Here is an 18,129-nt window from a genome sequence, read left to right as displayed (position 1 = left end):
ATGGCGATGAGACATGTCAGACAGGTAGGCTGAGACTCAGGCCTGGATTCCTGTAGAAATTTCAGGTGTAGAGAGGTAGATTTGTGAGTCGTCAGCAAAGAGGTGATACTGGAAGCTGTGGGAGGAGACAAGAGCACCAAGGGAAGAAATATAGATGAAGAAAAGAAGAGGTCCAAGTGCAGAGCCCTAAAGTACACAGACCGATAGTGGAATGGCAGTAAAGGAGGATCCTCCAGAGCTTATGCTAAAACACAATGGGAAAGATAAGAAGAAAACCATGAGGTAATAGAGCCCTGAAACACAAGCGAGAACAGTGTATCGCTGAGTAAGCGGTGATCTACCTTGTCAAAAGCCATAGATAGATCAAGGAGGATGAGGACGAAGTAGGAAGTAGAGGCCTTTGGATTTTTCCAGGAACTAGTCATTGAAGAGCTATCAAGGGCAGTTTCTGTAGAATGAAGAGGGTGAAAGCCCGATTGAAGCAGGTTGAGGATAGCTTGAGATGAAAGTTAAGACAATGACGATGAACAGCAGTTCAAGTAATTTGGATAAGAAGGGGAGGAGGGAGATGAGGTGATAGTTGGAAGGGCAGGTAAGTCCAGCTAGGGTTTTTTGAGGAACGGTATAACTATGGTATGTTTGAAGACGTTGGGTACTGTTGCAGTGGAGAGCGATAGGTTGAGAATTTGGCAGATAGAAAAGGGATGACATTAGAAGAGATGGTGATCAGTAGATGGGTGGGGATGGGATTAGAGGAACAAGTAGTGAGTTTTGAGGAGGAAAGAAAATATGCAGTGATTTTGGAGAAGGAAGAAAAGATGGCAGGGGTTGACATAGGGTCACAGAGTGGACCAGAGAAGGGAGAGGTAGAAACAATTTGGTTGATAACTCAAGGTTAATCTTTAATTTATTTCAAAGATGCTACCCTCATAAGATGGCATCTAGGAGACTACCAAGGCCTTGTATCCAGTACCCATATGAAGCCCCTGGCCTGTGCATTTATAGGCCATGACAATAAGACAATTCAGAGTACAAAGAACAACCATAGTGCACTTGATAAAGCAAAGTTATTCCAAGCTGTATGCCAGGAGTGTCCAATCTTTTGGCTTCCCTGTGGGCCTCATTGGCCAAAAAAAATGTTTCTGGGGCTGCGCAAACGCTGCAGCAAGACAGAGGAGGGAGCCGGGAAGACGGTAAACACTGCATCGCCCTCAACCAGGGCTGCACAAAATACTTCACCTGCTGTGTCCTCTGTGTCTGCCTGGTTGTGTGTCCTCTGTACCTGCTGTGTCTGCCTGGTTGTGTGTCCTCTGTGCCTGCTGTGATCTCCTTCTGCTCTCCTTTAGTGGTGGCTTGTCCCTTCTCAAGGTGCGCGCCAAACGGCTGAATACCTTTGGCCCCTCCCCTTTTAAGGGGGAGCTTTGGTGGTCAACGTCGGGAGGTGGGCGGAGCTACCTCTCGCCAATGCCACTTGCTCTCTCCTGCCTTCTGTTGCTTCTTCTTTCCTCTCCTGTTCTCTGCTTTTCTTTTCTCTCCTTCTCTTTTCCTGCCTCCTGCCCATTAAATCCGTTTACCCAGGTAAATGGTTTGAAAATTTACTCCTCTATCAGTTTCACTTCATTCAAAAAAAAACCAAACCCCACACTGTAATGAAAAATATGAAATGTGTATTTGGAAAGCATCTTTATTAAATATATATATGTTGCAACTCTTTACAGAAGACATCGAACCAGTATGAAAGTGAAGTCGATATTTATGCACTAGGATTAATACTTCATGAACTTCTCTGGATATACAGAACTGATACTGAAAAATATTTGGTAAGTTAGCTTTATTGTGTAGTACATTACATGGAAAAAAGACAAGCGATGACAATTAGACACACCATTTATGCACATAAATTGAGTTTTATATACATAGAAATAGGTACTTATAAATTTGTGTGCCTGTTATGCACATACAGTCTGACCTCAACAGTGGCATTCCTAGGGGCAGGGTTGCACATACCAGTCTTCTGTGTATCCCAGATGATTATCATTCGGAACATTTATAAGGAGATGTCAGGTCGTCCCCCGCCCTCCCACCCACTGAAATTTATAAACCCCTACCCACATCTCTCCAGTAGAACAAGCTCAACCCCCTTCATCTTGACAAGACCCCCCACCCAAGAAGTTCCTACACCCTCCAACATGATGAGCCCTCCTAACAAATTTGGATCCTCCTATCTCCCTCAACATGTTTTGATCCCCCAACATGATAAACCTCCCCACTCCAAATAAGTTTGTTCCCCACTTGGATCGCCCAACACGACAAGCTCTTCACAACAAGTTCTGATTCTCCACCTGGAATACCCCAGGCATGTCAAGTGCTTCCCCAACAGTACCACAAGACCCCAACAGTACCACAAGACCGCTGTTAGAGGTCACAGCTGGCGTCGTACAGCCAGAGCAGATTTAAGTGGAGATCACTTCTGCCTTGATGGCCCATTGGACATACCAATTTTAATCTTGGCTGTTGAATCAAAGAGACTCATATGGTGTTTCATATGTCAAATCATTTCACCCTTGTTGCAGCCTACAAGCGAGACATGGCCATCTCGGGTTTTATCATGTATTTATTTTATGCTTTTTAAACTTTTATATATATTCCTTCATCTTTCCTTGTTTTTGCTTTTTTGTTCTTGCCTGGTACAGTACTTATCTCTCTTCTTGCTCATTCATTTAAAAAAGAATTTTGAAAAGAACTAGGCCAGTGGTCGGCAAATCACGGCTCGTGAGCCACATGCGGTTCTTTAGCCACTTGAGTGCGGCTCGCAGATCAGCTAGCTAGAGCAAGGGTGCCCAACCTGCTTCCCTTCCGTGTAAAGATAAGGTGACCATACGTCCCGTTTTGAACAGGACTGTCCCCTTTTTAGATCCCCTGTCCCGTTGTCCCCACGCACAGCTTCGGGACACCGAAATGTCCCGTTTTCAGGGACAGCGTCCCAAAGCTGTACGTGGGGACAATGGGACAGGCGATCGCTTCCCCTCCCTCCAGCTCCGAAGACAAAGCCTGACCCCCCCCCAGACCAGCTCCCGCTGCTGCTGCCTACCGCTGCTTCAAACCCCCTCCCCCCGGACCAGCCCCCACTGCTGCCGCCGCTTACCGCTACATCAAACACCCCTCCCCGGTCCGCTGCTGACCTCTGCAACTAAAGAGAAGGGCAGTCCAGGCGCCGGCCCACAAACCTTCCCAACGTCAATTCTGATGTCGCAGAGGAAGTTCCGGGCCAGCCAATCGCTGCCTGGCTTGGCCGCGAAGGTAAGGTAGAGGGAGGGAGGGGAGCTGCTGAAAGACATCTAGTAATCCTTGCAGGCTTGACTGCAGGGAATTATTTTTGTAAGATTATTGTTTTGTTATTTTACTGGCATTATTTAGACTTTAATTTCTATGAATGAATAGAATGAAAATGATATAAAATTGCTTGCTTGTTTTTATGTGCGTGCACTGAAGGGAAGTGAAGAGAGAGTGGGCTGAGGACGCTGAAGGGAAATGGGGAAGAGAGAGTGGGGAGAAGACACTGATTTATAAATTGAAAATTGTACAGAATATTGTTTCTTTTTATACCTTAATATAATAAGTTCAGTATTTAACTATTCGAGGATTGTGTGGATGGGATCAGATGGTTTGTGGGGATGGGGGACCAAGCTCGCGGGGACGGGGCAGGAACGGAGACACAAATTTTTTTTCCCCTTGTCATTCTCTAGGCTCTGCCACTGATCTATTTCGACTACATGCGGGCGAGCGGGGTGTCAGTCGGGTTGACGTAGCCGTTGTAGCACAAGCAGGCGTGTGGTATGGCTCTCAACAGAAATCTTAATCGCTGTACTGCTGATCTTTGGCTCTTTTGAATAATGAGTTTGCCTACTACTGAACTAGGCCAAGAATCAGTCCTCATTTATTTCCTCGAAGAGAATGATTTTCCCAGTGCAAAAGGTGTGACATTAGACAGTAGGGTTTTTTCCCTTTAGCCGCATTGTTGTAGAAGGAATCCACTCTGGATTTTTTTGCCTCTATAATACTTCACTGGGCTGTTTAGCTCCCTCTACAGTTTTTTCCTTCAGCACGCATTGATGCAGTTGTGTGTATTCTGCTTTTCCCATTTTATTGTTTTAATTCGATATAATTTCAGCCCCTTTTTGGGTGAATTAGTGCTTGGAGCGATTTTGAGGCTCTGCCTGCTTGAGAATTCACAGTAGAGAATGACACGGTGACTGTGACATGCGGTAAGCCACGGATAACCCGCCAAAATGGTGGGGAAAAACAGTGTTCACCATGGCTACAGGGACAAGGCCATTTACCACCAGACCAATTGGGGGGTGGGGGTGGAGGGAGAGATGGAAGGGAGAGGCACAGTAACAGAGCATATGGAAGAGACAGAGAAGGCAGACAGTGGATGGAAGGAAATGGATGAGGAGAAAATGAGGAAAGCAGAAACCAGACAACAAAGGTAGGAAAATTTTTTTATTTATTTTCATTTTTTTGCTTTAGGATAAAGTAGTATATTAGTTGTATTGATAAACTTTTATAAACAAAGCCCTGCCAGCTGAACATCTCTTTCTCTAGTTCAGCAGTCAGAACTTTGATTTATAAAATGACAATTGTACAGAATATTGCTTCTTTTTATACTTTAATAAAATAAGTTCAATACTTTTACTTTTTATACTTTAATAAAATAAGTTCAATACTTTTACTTTTTATACTTTAATAAAATAAGTTCAGTATAAAACTATTCTAGACTTGTGTGGATGGGATCAAATGGTTTGCGGAGACGAGGACCGAGCTTGTTTTTCCCCGTGTCATTCTCTAATTCACAGACTTCGATCAATAGCTGACAGACCAATCCCTCTAGGTAACTGTTGACCAGCCTCCATAGTTTTCTCTGGAGCTCAGGGCCGTCCCTGAGGTGGTCTCACCTTCTGTTAATCAGATGGTGTCTTGTAGGGTACTGGCTGCATCATCACACATCCGCCCGTTCCGGTTTGCATGTGATATTCTGTAAGGGTAGACGTATGGTCAGACATTGGAGTCTGGCAGCTTTGTAGGAGCATTCCTAGCACTGTGGCAGTGATTGTTCTCATCCAGCTACTGAGAGAGCTGAAAGCAGGCTTGCGGCACTTGTAACTGATCATCTCGGGTCACAGTGAGCACATAGGTTGACAGCCTATGAGAGATATCGGGGGAGGTTTGAAAAGTGGGATTTTGAATGTTTCTGCATGTTCCCCCTCCTGAAAAATCCTAAAATCGCCTTTTTTAATGTTTGCAAAGTGTGAAAAATATTGCGATTTTGGTACAAATTTAGTGACGGCACAGTATTGGATTTTTAGTGATTTTATTTTCTAATGATCCCTGCTTCTTCAAAACTGCAAATTTTGCCTGGAGACTTGCTGAGATGGAATCCTTGTGCTCTCCTCTTGTGGAGTCATGCCAGGATTGCACAATTTTAACACCTTTAGAGCATTTTTGTGCCATACGGTGCAGCTGAGGAGGGGGGCCGCAACATCCAGTTTAGCCTCTCTTCTGCTGAAGCAGGTGCCCAAACACTCAGGTAGCCTGGCAGGGCAGCTTTCTTGTTTTTGGGGCTCGGCATGACTGGTAATCCATCTGTCAGGCTGCAGATTTTGCGCTGCTTCTGAAAGGCTTAGTTTAGCCAGATACTTTTTCACGATTTTTGAAATTTTTGTGCTCTGGATTTCAGATAACTGTGTTCTCCCTCTGCGCAGTCCCAATATGCCTGCACGATGTCTTATCAGTGGCATTACTCCTTTGGACACGTCCCAGATTCTCCCTGCCACTTTGCTTGCACTGCCTGACCTTGATCTGGGGTTGCCTGGTTTCAGATTATTTGCTTGCTGATCCTGTCTTTACAGGTGCAGCACTTCCCAGGACAGGGATCAGGGGGGACTGTGTGCTGGATCTGTGGATCCCTCTGGGGTTTTGGGATCCTGGGAATGCTTTCACGAGTCTGCACCTCTTGGATTTTGCGGCTTTGCCAGACCTTCTTTCTGAATCTTTATAGGAGGTCTTTTTGATCACCCAGCTGGCTCCGTTGCACTTCTTCCTCCTGGATTTGCGGTGTGTTCTTTCTGTTTACTTCCTTCCCCTGGTACCCTGATATGCTCTGAATATTGTTAGAGCTATGCCACGCTGGGATTTGCTGGCATGGGAGTAGCAACTTTTGGATCAGCCCACGGTGGATTTTTGGTGGCACAGGTGACAAAATGTACCTTTCTCCCCAATCTGGGTGGTTTAGTATTGTAAGTTATGCAGGACTACTATGTAGAGGTGGTCCTCAGGAAGCTTTTTGCCACGGCTGCTTTAGGCATTAAAGCTGCTTTGGCAACATCTTGTATCACAAGTGCCTGTCCGTTTCTTTGACCATCCGTTAAGCAGAGTGCTCTTGCTTACGAGGCCACAATTTCCATCTGGATCTGTAGGGCCATTTCGTCAGCTTACATTCTTGTGGAGACATAGTCTCCTGTTTCCGTCAAGGCACATTCTACCAGAAGTGTGGCCTCTTTGTAGGCTTCAGCTAGAGCTGACTCTCTTGTGGAGATTTGCAGGCCGGCGATGTTGTCGTCTCTTCACATGTTTTTTTTTTTTTTTTTTTTAAATCTTTATTCCTTTTTATTTCTTTCAACAAGTGTACAGTATTATTACAATTAATTTACATAACACACTTGGCATTCTTAAACAATATTATTATACATGTTTTTATTCCCTCCCCCACCTCCCACCCTTTTCCATATCAATAAAATATTCCTTACAAATTTATATATAATTATATATCCCTTTTTGATAATACAATTAATCTGACATGAAATCTGTCCCTCCCCCCATCCTTCTTCCTCAAACACTTTAAACATTTTATTATACCCAGTAATGCACAACAATAAATATCCCATCCTATTACATATATCTCCTTATTTTTCATAACAACATATTTCCAATATTTTTCCCTCCCTATCCCTCCCATCCCATCCCATTTCTATATATTATCCCCTAAGGAAAAAGAATAAACTTTACTCGTTATAATATTCAATTAATGGCCTCCACATCTCTTGAAATCTTTTAAAATACCCCTTCTGTATCGCAAGAAATCTTTCCATCTTATACATATGACAAACTGAGTTCCACCAAAAATTACAATTCAATCTAGAACAGTCTTTCCAATTAGTTGTTATCTGTTGAATTCCCACTCCCGTAAGAATCAACAATAATTTATTGTTTGCTGTAGATATTTGGCATTTGGCCCTCATACACATTCCAAAAATCACTGTGTCATAGGATAAAGCCACATGACTCTCCATCAACATATTAACTTGATCCCATATTGATATCCAAAATGCCTGAATACATGGACAATAAAATTTGCCTGTCACAACAGAGCTAATCCTCTACCCAGCCATCTTCGTGCGCTGCAAAGTTCTTCTCTCTTCACATGTTTGCCAAGTTCTGCAGAGTGGATATGGCAGTAAGACAGGACTCTGCCTTTCGGTCCTCAGTCTTACGGGTTGGCGCAGCAAGCCCCCCCTAATTTTTTTGGGGGGACTGTTTTTGTACATCCCTACTGTCTAGAATGTCTCACCTATTGCACTGGAAAAAGAGATTATGAACTTAACCTTGGTAAGCTCTTTTCCAGTAGATAGGTGAGACATTCCAGACTCCCGCCGTATTTACTGCACCTGCTCACAGTTTTCAGTCTGTTAATACTTTTCCAAGCTGTTTCTTGGATGTCTGTCAGCCCTTGAGGGCTGGAAAGAATTTGTAAATATGTTTCAATGTATTGGAAAGTGGTTTCTCAGCTCCTTTGAAACCTGTGTTGGCATTTAACTTTAATGTTGGTTGAATTCTTGAGCAGAACAGTTGGTTTGAGCCTGTTGCTACAGGTGCCTCTACTTCACATATATTGGGTGGCTCTCCATGCTTGGGTACTAACTGTAGAGGTAGCTAAACAGCCCAGTTAAGTACTATAGAGGCAGAGTGAAAAATATGGAGTGAATTCCTTCTGCAATCATGCAGCTAAAGGGAAATAACCCTACTGTCTAGAATGTCTCACCTATCTACTGGAAAAGAGCTTACCAGGGTAAGTATACAATCTCTTTGGCCCAGATTCACTAAAGTCAGTGATCATCGCTAAACCTGTTTTCACAGGTTTAACAACGATTGCTGTTAACCGACCCAATTCACAGAATGGCCCACCGTGTGTTTTTCCACTCGATCGTTCATTTTCTGATCCGGCCATGCAAATTAGTAAAACCCCATGCAAAATTGCCAAGCAATTGATTCACTTACATTTGCTTGGCTATTTTGCATCGGGTTCTACAATCCTAAAACCCGACTGCTGTAGACCTGTTGGTAACTGTGTTACCGACAGGTCTGCCTGTTTTGGGAGGTTTTCTTTTTTTTTTTTAATGGCACAAGATATTTTGTATGTATTACACATGCAAAATATTTCCCCAATGGAAAAAAAAGCCTTCCGACGGCCCTCCTCCCTCTCCTAACCCCCCAAAAATGGCAGGAGGGATGCTCATTCCCTCCTGCCACCATGCGCTCCCCCCGCGCAAATATGACAGAAGGGATGCCCACTCCCTCCAGCCACCAGATGCTCCCCCTGACGCTCCCCCCTGCACGAATATAGCAGGAGGGATGCCCACTCCTTCTTGCCACCATACGCTTCCCCCCCACCCCTGCATCGAAGAGCCTAAGTACGGCAGGAAGGATGCCCACTCCCTCCTGCCATTGGGCCCAGGAGCAGGAAGGGTGCTCAGTCCCTCCTGCTCCTCCAGCTGCTGTCAGCAATGCGAGCCTTAGGCCCATCCCCAGTGCATCATGTGATGCATGGGGAGGGGCCTAAGGCCACCATTGGTCATGATTCCATTAATTTACTCTCAACTGAAGTCAAACCAACCAGCCTGTAGTTCATACCCTCCCCCCTACTTCCACAAATATCTTACTCTAATCGTCCAACTACTTCAAACTTTAAGGAAGCATTGAAAAGACAGACAATAGAGCCACTAGAATGTCCCTTAGTTCCCTTAAAATCTTGAGATATATCCCATTTGAGCCTATCACATTGTTTATTGCTTTACCAGATAGATCTTCAGAAAGGTCAGACTATGTCACCTCCCACTTTTAACGCTCTCTATAGGATGACTTCATGTCATCAGACGTATAATAAACAGTTCCCCTTTTAGAATCTTTGTGTAAATATGAATGTTTCAATATGTGGTCTCTTTGTTTATAAGATGATGTTTTGGGCTTGTAGGAGATAATCCTATAATAATAAAATCAAAAGCAGGTAAACTGAATAATTTCCCAAGCAATATTATTTCCTACCTCTCCTTGCTATGGTTTTTTTAATATTACTTGGTAAGCATATACTGTACATTTGTTTGAACAGGAATGGTGCTGTCAGATATACCTATGGTTGCTGGTTATCTTATTTACTGATAGTTGTCTAGCTCAGATATAAAATATTTATTGAGAGATTAATTTAGTCATCGGTCCCATTGTTACATTTTAGAGGAGTTTCAGTTTTGTGTTTGTAGTGAACCTCTCTTTTCCGTAGGGGATTTTGGATTATATTCCATTGTTTGAAGTGACATAGGAAATGTTATCCCAGGACAAGCAGGCATGATATTCTCACATGTGGGTGACGTCATCTACGGAGCCCCAGCGCGGACAGCTTTTCAAGCAAACTTGATTGAAGTTTCAAGTCTGCTACACTGCACCACGCATGTGCATGCCTTCTTGCCCACTAGAGGGCGCATCCCCACCTCGTGGTCCTCAGTTCAGTTTTTTCCACGGAGCCAGAAGCCCTGTGGAAATTGAGCTCCTGTTTTTCTGCCTTCTGACACCGCATCTGGGTTGTTTTGCTCGGTCGCTGTGCTTTATTTGTTGTTTTCCTTCTTAGTAACGTCGTTTATCGTCGAAAAAAAAAAAAAAGTTTTATTTCTTCCGTTCGGCTCCGGGGGCTCCCGGGAGCCGCGGCCGCGGGACGTCATTCGTTCCCGGCCCCTTTTCTTTTTCATGTCCCATCCCTTGACGGGCTTTAAGAAATGCACCCAGTGTGATCGGTTGCTGTCAATTACCGATCCGCACCGGTGGTGCTTGATTTGCTTGGGTCCGGAGCACCCTACTGACTCCTGTGAGAGGTGCTCCACTTTTCAGTCCAGAGTGCTCCGCCGACGCCGTGCCCGGATGGCGGAGCTCTTCTCTGCAGACCCCGCGGCGGGGAAGGCCTCGACGTCGGCCTCGGCTTCAGCCCCGGCTTCAGCCCCGGCCTCGGCCTCGGGATCCTCGCCGCGTCCCTCGACTTCATCGAAGCCTGCTGCTCCGACAAAGCCTTCCTCGGGTAAGTCCCCGCTTCCCTCCTCAGCTCCGGGTTCGGCGAAGAAGCCATCCTCGGGCTCTTCGACAGCTGGTGGGTCGGCCTCGGCCCAGCCCAAGGTTGGCAAATCTAGTGCCCCGAGGGAATACTCGAGACCGAGGTCACCCTCTAGGGAGCACCCCCCGGCCTCGGACCTACCGGCCATGATGGGGATCCCGGCCTTTCAAGACTTGCTCCGAGCGTTGATTACCTCGGAGCTGTCCGGAGCCATCGAGCAGCTGCAGCAGGCTTCGGCCTCGACTGCGCCGGTCTCGACGGCCCAGGCCTCGGCGACCTCGGCCTCGGTGCCCTCGACTTCGGTTGCCGGTCCGGCCCCGACTTCGGCCCCGACCTTGCCCTCGACTTCGACCTCGGAGGCCCAGCCTGAGAGAACCGTTAGGCCTAGGGACAAGGTGCGTCGGGTCAGGAGGATATCCTCGTCCTCTTCTTCGAGGTCTTCCCGGGGCTCCTCGCCCTCGGGCCGACCTCGGGCGAGGCGTCGCCCGAGGAAACCCAAACGTTTTCGGGGTTCTCCTCGGAGGCGTGGCCGCTCTTCGCCGCTCAAGGGCGAGACCTTGCGTGTCTCGGAGCTCCGCCTCGACAACCCAAGCCTGATTCGTTCCCCCGCGAGAGGGGGTTCGAGAGACTCCTCCCCGAGACGGAGGGGGCGCGCCTCGGTGCCTCGGACCCCCGGGGTTTCTCCCAAGGGCTCTTCAGGGCACAGGCGTTCCCCGACCCCTTCGAGGTCGCTTGATGTGGCCTCCTGGGGTTCGGGGTCTGGCAGGGAACCGCGGTATTCCTGCGAGGCTTCCCCCTTCTGTTTGGCAGGGAGATCTCGGACCCCCTCACCGGCCGCCAGAACATCCTCCTTCTCCAGGTTCGTGCAGGATATGGCACAAGCCTTGGGGCTTGATTTAATGGCGGGTTCTTAATATACTAAAGAGTTCCTAGAGGAGCAGGATCTTCCTACTCCCCCGAGGGAAACTCCTCGCCTTCCCCTGAATAAGGTTCTACATCAAACCTTCCTTAAGAACTTGGACTCCCCTCTTACAATCACTGCGGTGCCGTCGAAGATGGAGTCCAAATATCGGACCATTCCATCTAAAGGGTTCGATAAGCCTCAACTCTCCCACCAGTCGTTGATTGTGGAGTCGGCGCTTAAAAAGACTCAACCCTCCAGAGTCTCGGCGGCGGTCCCACCCGGAAGGGAGGGGAGGACCCTGGACAAGTTTGGTCGTCGCCTCTATTCTAATTCCCTCATGGCCATCAGGGTCCTTAACTACGCATTTACGTTTTCATCCTATTTGCGTAGCATGGTGAAGGACCTACCTCAGTATCGGGAGGTCATGCCTGCTTCCCATCAAGAGGGGTTTGCCACATTCATGTCCAATTTGTCTCAATTGCGGCTGTACCTGTTCCACGCTGTGTACGACGCGTTTGAGCTTGCTTCGAGGGTCTCGGCCTTTGCGGTGGCTATGCGCCGGCTGGCCTGGCTCCGTACCCTCGATATGGATCCTAACCTACAAGAACGCCTGGCCAATTTACCATGCGTGGGTTCTGAATTGTTTGATGAATCATTGGAGGCGGCGACCAAACGTTTGTCGGAACAGGAGCGCTCCTTAGCCTTCTTGGTCCGTGCTAAACGTCGTGCCCCGCCGCAAAAATCTTTCCGGCCGCCCCCGAGGAGATACCCGCAGAAGTCTACCCCTGCATTTTCTAGACCTCCGGCACGGCGCCCTCCCCAGCAGGGTAGAGGGGGACAGCCGAAACCTCCGGCACAGGGAGCGTCCAAGCCGGCCCCGTCCTTTTGACAGGCTGTGCGGATGGGGGCGGGCCCCCTCCGCAATATCACTGGACCCCCTCCCAATCGGGGGCCGACTCGGGTCCTTTTCTGTGGCTTGGACCGAGATTACATCCGACGCATGGGTGCTCCGGATCATCTCCGAGGGCTACTCGCTGAATTTCTCAGCCACGCCGCCGGACCATCCACCCGGAACGTGTCCGTCCAACCGCAGCCAACTTCCCCTTCTCCTTCTGGAGGCCAGGGCCTTGTTGAGCCTACGGGCGGTGGAACCAGTGCCCCCAGAACAACGGGGAAAGGGGTTTTACTCCCGTTACTTTTTGGTCCCAAAGAAGACAGGGGACTTACACCCCATTTTGGACCTCCGAAAGCTCAACAAATTCCTGGTCCGGGAGAAGTTCCGGATGTTGTCACTTCCGGTTTTATACCCTCTGTTGGAGGAGGGGGATTGGATGTGCTCCCTAGACTTGAAGGAAGCTTACACTCATGTTCCGGTGCATCCCGCTTTCCGCAAGTATTTACGGTTCAGGGTGGGAGATTGGCACCTTCAATATCGGGTCCTCCCATTTGGTCTGGCTTCGTCCCCTCGAGTCTTCACGAAGTGTATGGTGGTGGTTGCGGCAGCTCTGAGATCCCAGGGGCTTCAGGTCTTTCCTTACCTGGACGATTGGCTCATCAAGGCCTCCACCAGAGAGGGGGTTATCTCAGCGACCCGACAGACTATCATCTTCCTTCAACGTCTGGGGTTCAAGGTGAACTTCCCCAAGTCTCAGTTGAACCCGACTCAATCCATTCAGTTCATCGGAGCCATGCTGGACACGGTTCACCTCCGTTTCTTCCTTCCTCCTCCTCGGTTGCAGGCACTGCTTCGATTGAGTCGCCAGGTTTCGCTGATGCCCGCAGTTTCGGCTCATCGCATGTTGGTGCTCCTGGGCCACATGGCGTCGACGGTCCATGTCACTCCGTTCGCCCGATTACACATGAGGCTTCCTCAGTGGACCTTGGCCTCCCAATGGCGTCAGGAGTGCGATCCACTCTCTTGCCAGATAAGGGTGACTCCCTCTTTGAGACGCTCGCTCCGTTGGTGGACAAACTCTTCCAATCTTTCAGGGGGTTTGCTCTTTCTCGTTCCGCCGCATCGCAAGGTCCTGACCACGGACTCCTCGGAGTAAGCGTGGGGGGCTCATCTCGACAGTCTGCGGACCCAGGGTCTATGGTCGGAGGAGGACCGTCTTTGTCACATCAATGTGTTGGAGCTTCGTGCCATTTTTCTGGCAGCTCGAGCGTTCGGCCACCTGCTCCACGATCAGGTAGTCCTCGTACGCACGGACAACCAGGTGGCGATGTATTATGTAAACAAACAAGGGGGTACGGGTTCTTGGGCCCTGTGCCAGGAAGCCCTGCGCCTTTGGGAATGGGCGGTCTCCCAGAACATCTTCCTACGTGCGGTTTACATCCAAGGAGAAAAGAATTGTCTCGCAGACAAACTCAGTCGTCTTCTCCAGCCGCACGAGTGGTCGCTAAACTCCCGAGTCCTACGCAAGGTCTTCGACCGCTGGGGGACCCCTCAGGTGGATCTCTTTGCTTCCCCGGAGACTCGCAAACTGCCCCTCTATTGTTCCCGGATGTACGCCCAGGACCGTCTCGAGGCAGATGCCTTCCTTCTCGACTGGGGAGAGAGATTCCTTTATGTGTTTCCTCCTTTTCCTCTGATAATGAGGACGTTGGTTCATCTCAAGTCCTCCAGAGCCACTATGATTCTCATAGCGCCACGTTGGCCTCGTCAGCACTGGTTTTCCCTGCTCCTTCAACTCAGTGCCAGGGAGCCTCTACTTCTGCCAGTTTTTCCCTCTCTGCTGTCTCAGAGTCAGGGTTCGCTGTTACATCCCAATCTTCAGTCATTACATCTGACGGCTTGGTTCCTTTCCCCCTGACTTCGGCGGTCAGGGAGGTGTTGGAAGCCTCGCGCAAGGCCTCGACTCGGCTTTGTTATTCCCAGAAGTGGACCAGATTTTCATCCTGGTGTGCCTCGCACCATCTGGACCCGAGTTTGGTTCTGGTGTCCTCGGTTCTGGAATATTTGCTGCATTTGTCCAAGTCTGGGCTGAAGACAACTTCCATCTGGGTGCATCTTAGTGCTATTGCTGCTTTCCATCGGCATCTAGAGGGTCGTTCTCTCTCTCTTCATCCTCTGGTGGTTCATTTCATGAAGGGTTTAGTTAACGTTAATCCTCCTCTGAAACCTCCTCCTGTAGTTTGGGATCTGAATGTGGTCTTGGCTCAGTTGATGAAACCTCCTTTTGAGCCAATGGACAAGTCTCTTCCTAAGTTTCTCACTTGGAAAGTGATCTTTTTACTTGCGCTCACGTCTGCTCATCGAATTAGTGAGCTTCAGGCTTTGGTTGCGGACCCGCCCTTTACTGTGTTCCATCATGACAAGGTGGTTCTTCGCACCCATCCCAAATTTCTACCTAAGGTTGTGTCTGATTTCCACCTCAATCAGTCTATTGTCCTTCCGGTGTTCTTCCCGAAGCCCCACTCCCATCCTGGTGAGGCGGCACTTCACACGCTGGACTGTAAGAGGGCGTTGGCTTTTTATCTCCAACGTACCAAGTCTTATCGGAAGGTTCCTCAATTATTTTTGTCCTTTGATCCTAATAGGCTGGGACATCCTATTTCCAAGCGCACCTTGTCCAATTGGCTAGCTGCTTGTATTTCTTTTTGCTACGCTCAGGCTGGTCTCACGCTCCATGGTCGAGTCACGGGGCATAAGGTCAGGGCTATGGCAGCTTCTGTTGCTTTCCTCCGGTCTACTCCTGTGGAGGACATATGTAAAGCTGCCACTTGGTCTTCGGTTCATACGTTCACCTCCCACTACTGTCTGGACACTTTGTCCAAAAGCGACGGCCGGTTTGGCCAGTCGGTGTTACGTAACCTATTTTCCTAAATTGCCATCCTCCCACCTGCCCTTTTTTGGTTGGCTTGGAGGTCACCCACATGTGAGAATATCATGCCTGCTTGTCCTGGGATAAAGCACAGTTACTTACCGTAACAGGTGTTATCCAGGGACAGCAGGCATATATTCTCACAACCCGCCCTCCTCCCCGGGGATGGCTTCTTTGCTGGTTATGGAACTGAGGACCACGAGGTGGGGATGCGCCCTCTAGTGGGCAAGAAGGCATGCACATGCGTGGTGCAGTGTAGCAGACTTGAAACTTCAATCAAGTTTGCTTGAAAAGCTGTCCGCGCTGGGGCTCCGTAGATGACATCACCCACATGTGAGAATATATGCCTGCTGTCCCTGGATAACACCTGTTACGGTAAGTAACTGTGCTTTATCAACATTTACCATGTCACTTTTAAAGTGAAACAGAGATAAACCTTAAATTTCATGTGTCATTTTCCCTGTGTTGTCAAAAGAGCACACTATTGCTGAAATAGAGCACACTTCTATAACAATTCTATAACTGGATGAATGCATTCCTAAGTGCACAGTAAAATGGTACTTATATCCATAAGTACACAATGTGCTATTGTATAAGGTAACAACAAACAGACTGCAGACAATGTACAAGATGCAGGCATTGTTTATTAGTAAATGCAGTAACATATACAACCTTATAGCCAACCAAGGGACCCGACACGGTCCGTGTTTCGGATGACACGCCTTCCTCAGGGGTCCATGGTGGTTAAGGTGTAAGACTTGCTTGACCCCATTTGATCGTGATTGGTGTGTGTTTGTTATCTTTTACGCAGTTTGCTTTATACCTTAATCACCATGGACCCCTGAGGAAGGCGTGTCATCCGAAACACGGACCGTGTCGGGTCCCTTGGTTGGCTATAAGGTTGTATATGTTACTGCATTTAATAATAAACAACGCCTGCATCTTGTACATTGTCTGCAGTCTGTTTGTTGTTTTCTGGTTGCTGTTGTTTACTGCAGACTACGTTGGATTTTCTTTCTCCCTTTTGTGCATTCCTATTGTATAAGGTAGCATGTAAGTGCTATAGTGCATAAATTCTAGGGGTATATATATGGATGGAGAGCATGGGGGCAACATGGGTGCATCTCCAACTTATATGTGTAACTTATAGAATATATCAGTTATGCAAATAACATGGCACACTTTGGTACATTCATTTATGCCTGACATTGACCTGGCTTAAATGGTCTTGCCTATCTTTAGGCACACCAGTGCAGGTTTTTGCTAGTATTCTGTGAGGGCATTTTAGCACTTAGATGCTGCTTTGGAATAAGCACTCCATGGTTGATGGAGGTGCCCTGTTATAGAATTCCACCCCATGTCAAAAAAATAAATGAATAAAATTAAATATTTTACAAACACAAAAAGCTAAACAAAATAAACTGTTTTGGCTGGCACACCCCTAATTAATTGGTGTCTGTTTCCTCCTAAAGACTTTTGAAGGCTTCATTCCTTACAGTTGGTCCCTCTTTTATCTACTTTTTTAAACTCTGTGATCACCCCCTCCCCACTTATTCCATTTGTCTTTTAGAATGTATACTATAAGAAGTGGGAGCTGTCTTTTATGTGTATTTTCAAAGTAACACGTACACCTGGTAACACTATATAAATAACAGAAATAGGTTGGTCTAGGAATAAAATATAATAGTGTTATGTGATGTTTCTTGCAGCATTGGGAGAAAATAAGGAAAGATACATTTCCAGCTGAGTTTGAGAAACATTATCAGGCACAGGTAGAAGTAAACTATTTTATCTAATTTTCCTTCTTTTTGTTCTTTTAGTGTTTTTCATTTAATTCAGCTTATGTATCTTAAATCTTGCAGATTTGGTGGAAGAAAATGCTTTCCAACAATCCTAAAGAGAGACCAACGGCAATTTACATATTGACGAATTTGAACAATATTAGTGCTAGAATATTCCAAAAGACAGTTTAGGAAAACCATTCTAATGTATAGACCATGGATGGGCAACCATGGCCACAACCTACCGTATTTTTCGCTCCATAAGAGGCACTTTTTTCCACCCAAAAGTGGGTGGAAATGTCGATGCGTCTTATGCAGCGAAGAAAATACCCCCCACCCACCCCATCGTACCTTTATAAATGTCTCGTTGTTGAGGGTACATTGGCTGACTGCCTCCCACCGCTGTTCCCCGCCCACCTGCCTGCCGCCGCTGCTCCCTGCTTGCCGCCACTGCGCTGTAATTCCAGGAAGGGAAGGGCCAGCGTGCAGCGATTGCACGTCACTGGCCCACAAGCCTTACCCCGACCGACGTCAGTTCTCATGTCGGAGAGAAGGGAAGGGCCAGCTGATTGGCAGTTTGCTGCACACTGCCCCTTACCTTACTTTCCTGGAGTTGCGGCAGACCAGGGGCAGAGGAGGAGGAATCGGCGGTAGGTAGGCAGACTTCACCACGGCAAGGAGGAAGGAAGGCAGGCTTTGGCGCAGCAGGAAGGGAGGACGAAGGACAAAGGCTGGAAGGCAGGGAAGGAACACGAACTCTAGGAGGGAGGACAAAGGAGAAAGGCGGGGAGGGGGCATGAACTTGGGACATGGGAGGGAGGAAGGACAAAGGCTAGAAGGCAGTGAGGGGGAGGGGGCATTAACTCGGGACATGGGAGGGAGGGAGGACAAAGGAGAAAGGCGGGGAGGGGGCACAAACTTGGGACATGGGAGGGAGGGAACTCAAGGCAGACAAGGCCAGTGTCAGCAGAATGACCCTCTGAGGCCCTGGACTCTGATGAGCCCCGAAGAAGCCACTCCACCTCCCTCCCCCAATTCAGCCCCAATACTTAAACCTATGACTAAGTGCAAGAACCATACGAACCCCTCTCATCCACCCTCCCCAGAATCCCCTCCCCCCCATTGGTACTCCCCACCTCATCCCACCAAAAGCACTAATGCTCTAGCAACCCAGCAAACTGAGCATCTAGT

General features: G+C 47.9%; 1 protein-coding gene across 1 annotated transcript in view; it reads left to right on the top strand.

Annotated features, from left to right (window-relative positions):
• The window catches only part of EIF2AK2 (eukaryotic translation initiation factor 2 alpha kinase 2), a 219,518-nt gene extending 201,756 nt beyond the window's left edge, over positions 1 to 17,762 (top strand). Inside the window, exons 20-22 of the mRNA XM_033937032.1 lie at positions 1,719 to 1,820; positions 16,867 to 16,929; positions 17,020 to 17,762. Coding sequence (XP_033792923.1) covers positions 1,719 to 1,820; positions 16,867 to 16,929; positions 17,020 to 17,130 — 276 coding nt within the window. The 3' untranslated portion in view covers positions 17,131 to 17,762. The remainder of the gene's footprint in view (positions 1 to 1,718; positions 1,821 to 16,866; positions 16,930 to 17,019) is intronic.
• The last annotated feature ends 367 nt before the right edge of the window (positions 17,763 to 18,129 follow it).

This window comes from Geotrypetes seraphini, chromosome 3 (assembly GCF_902459505.1).
Source record: "Geotrypetes seraphini chromosome 3, aGeoSer1.1, whole genome shotgun sequence".
NCBI classification, from domain to species: domain Eukaryota; kingdom Metazoa; phylum Chordata; class Amphibia; order Gymnophiona; family Dermophiidae; genus Geotrypetes; species Geotrypetes seraphini.
The sequence above is the reverse complement of the archived record's forward strand: the minus strand, read 5'-3'. Positions and strand labels throughout refer to the sequence as shown.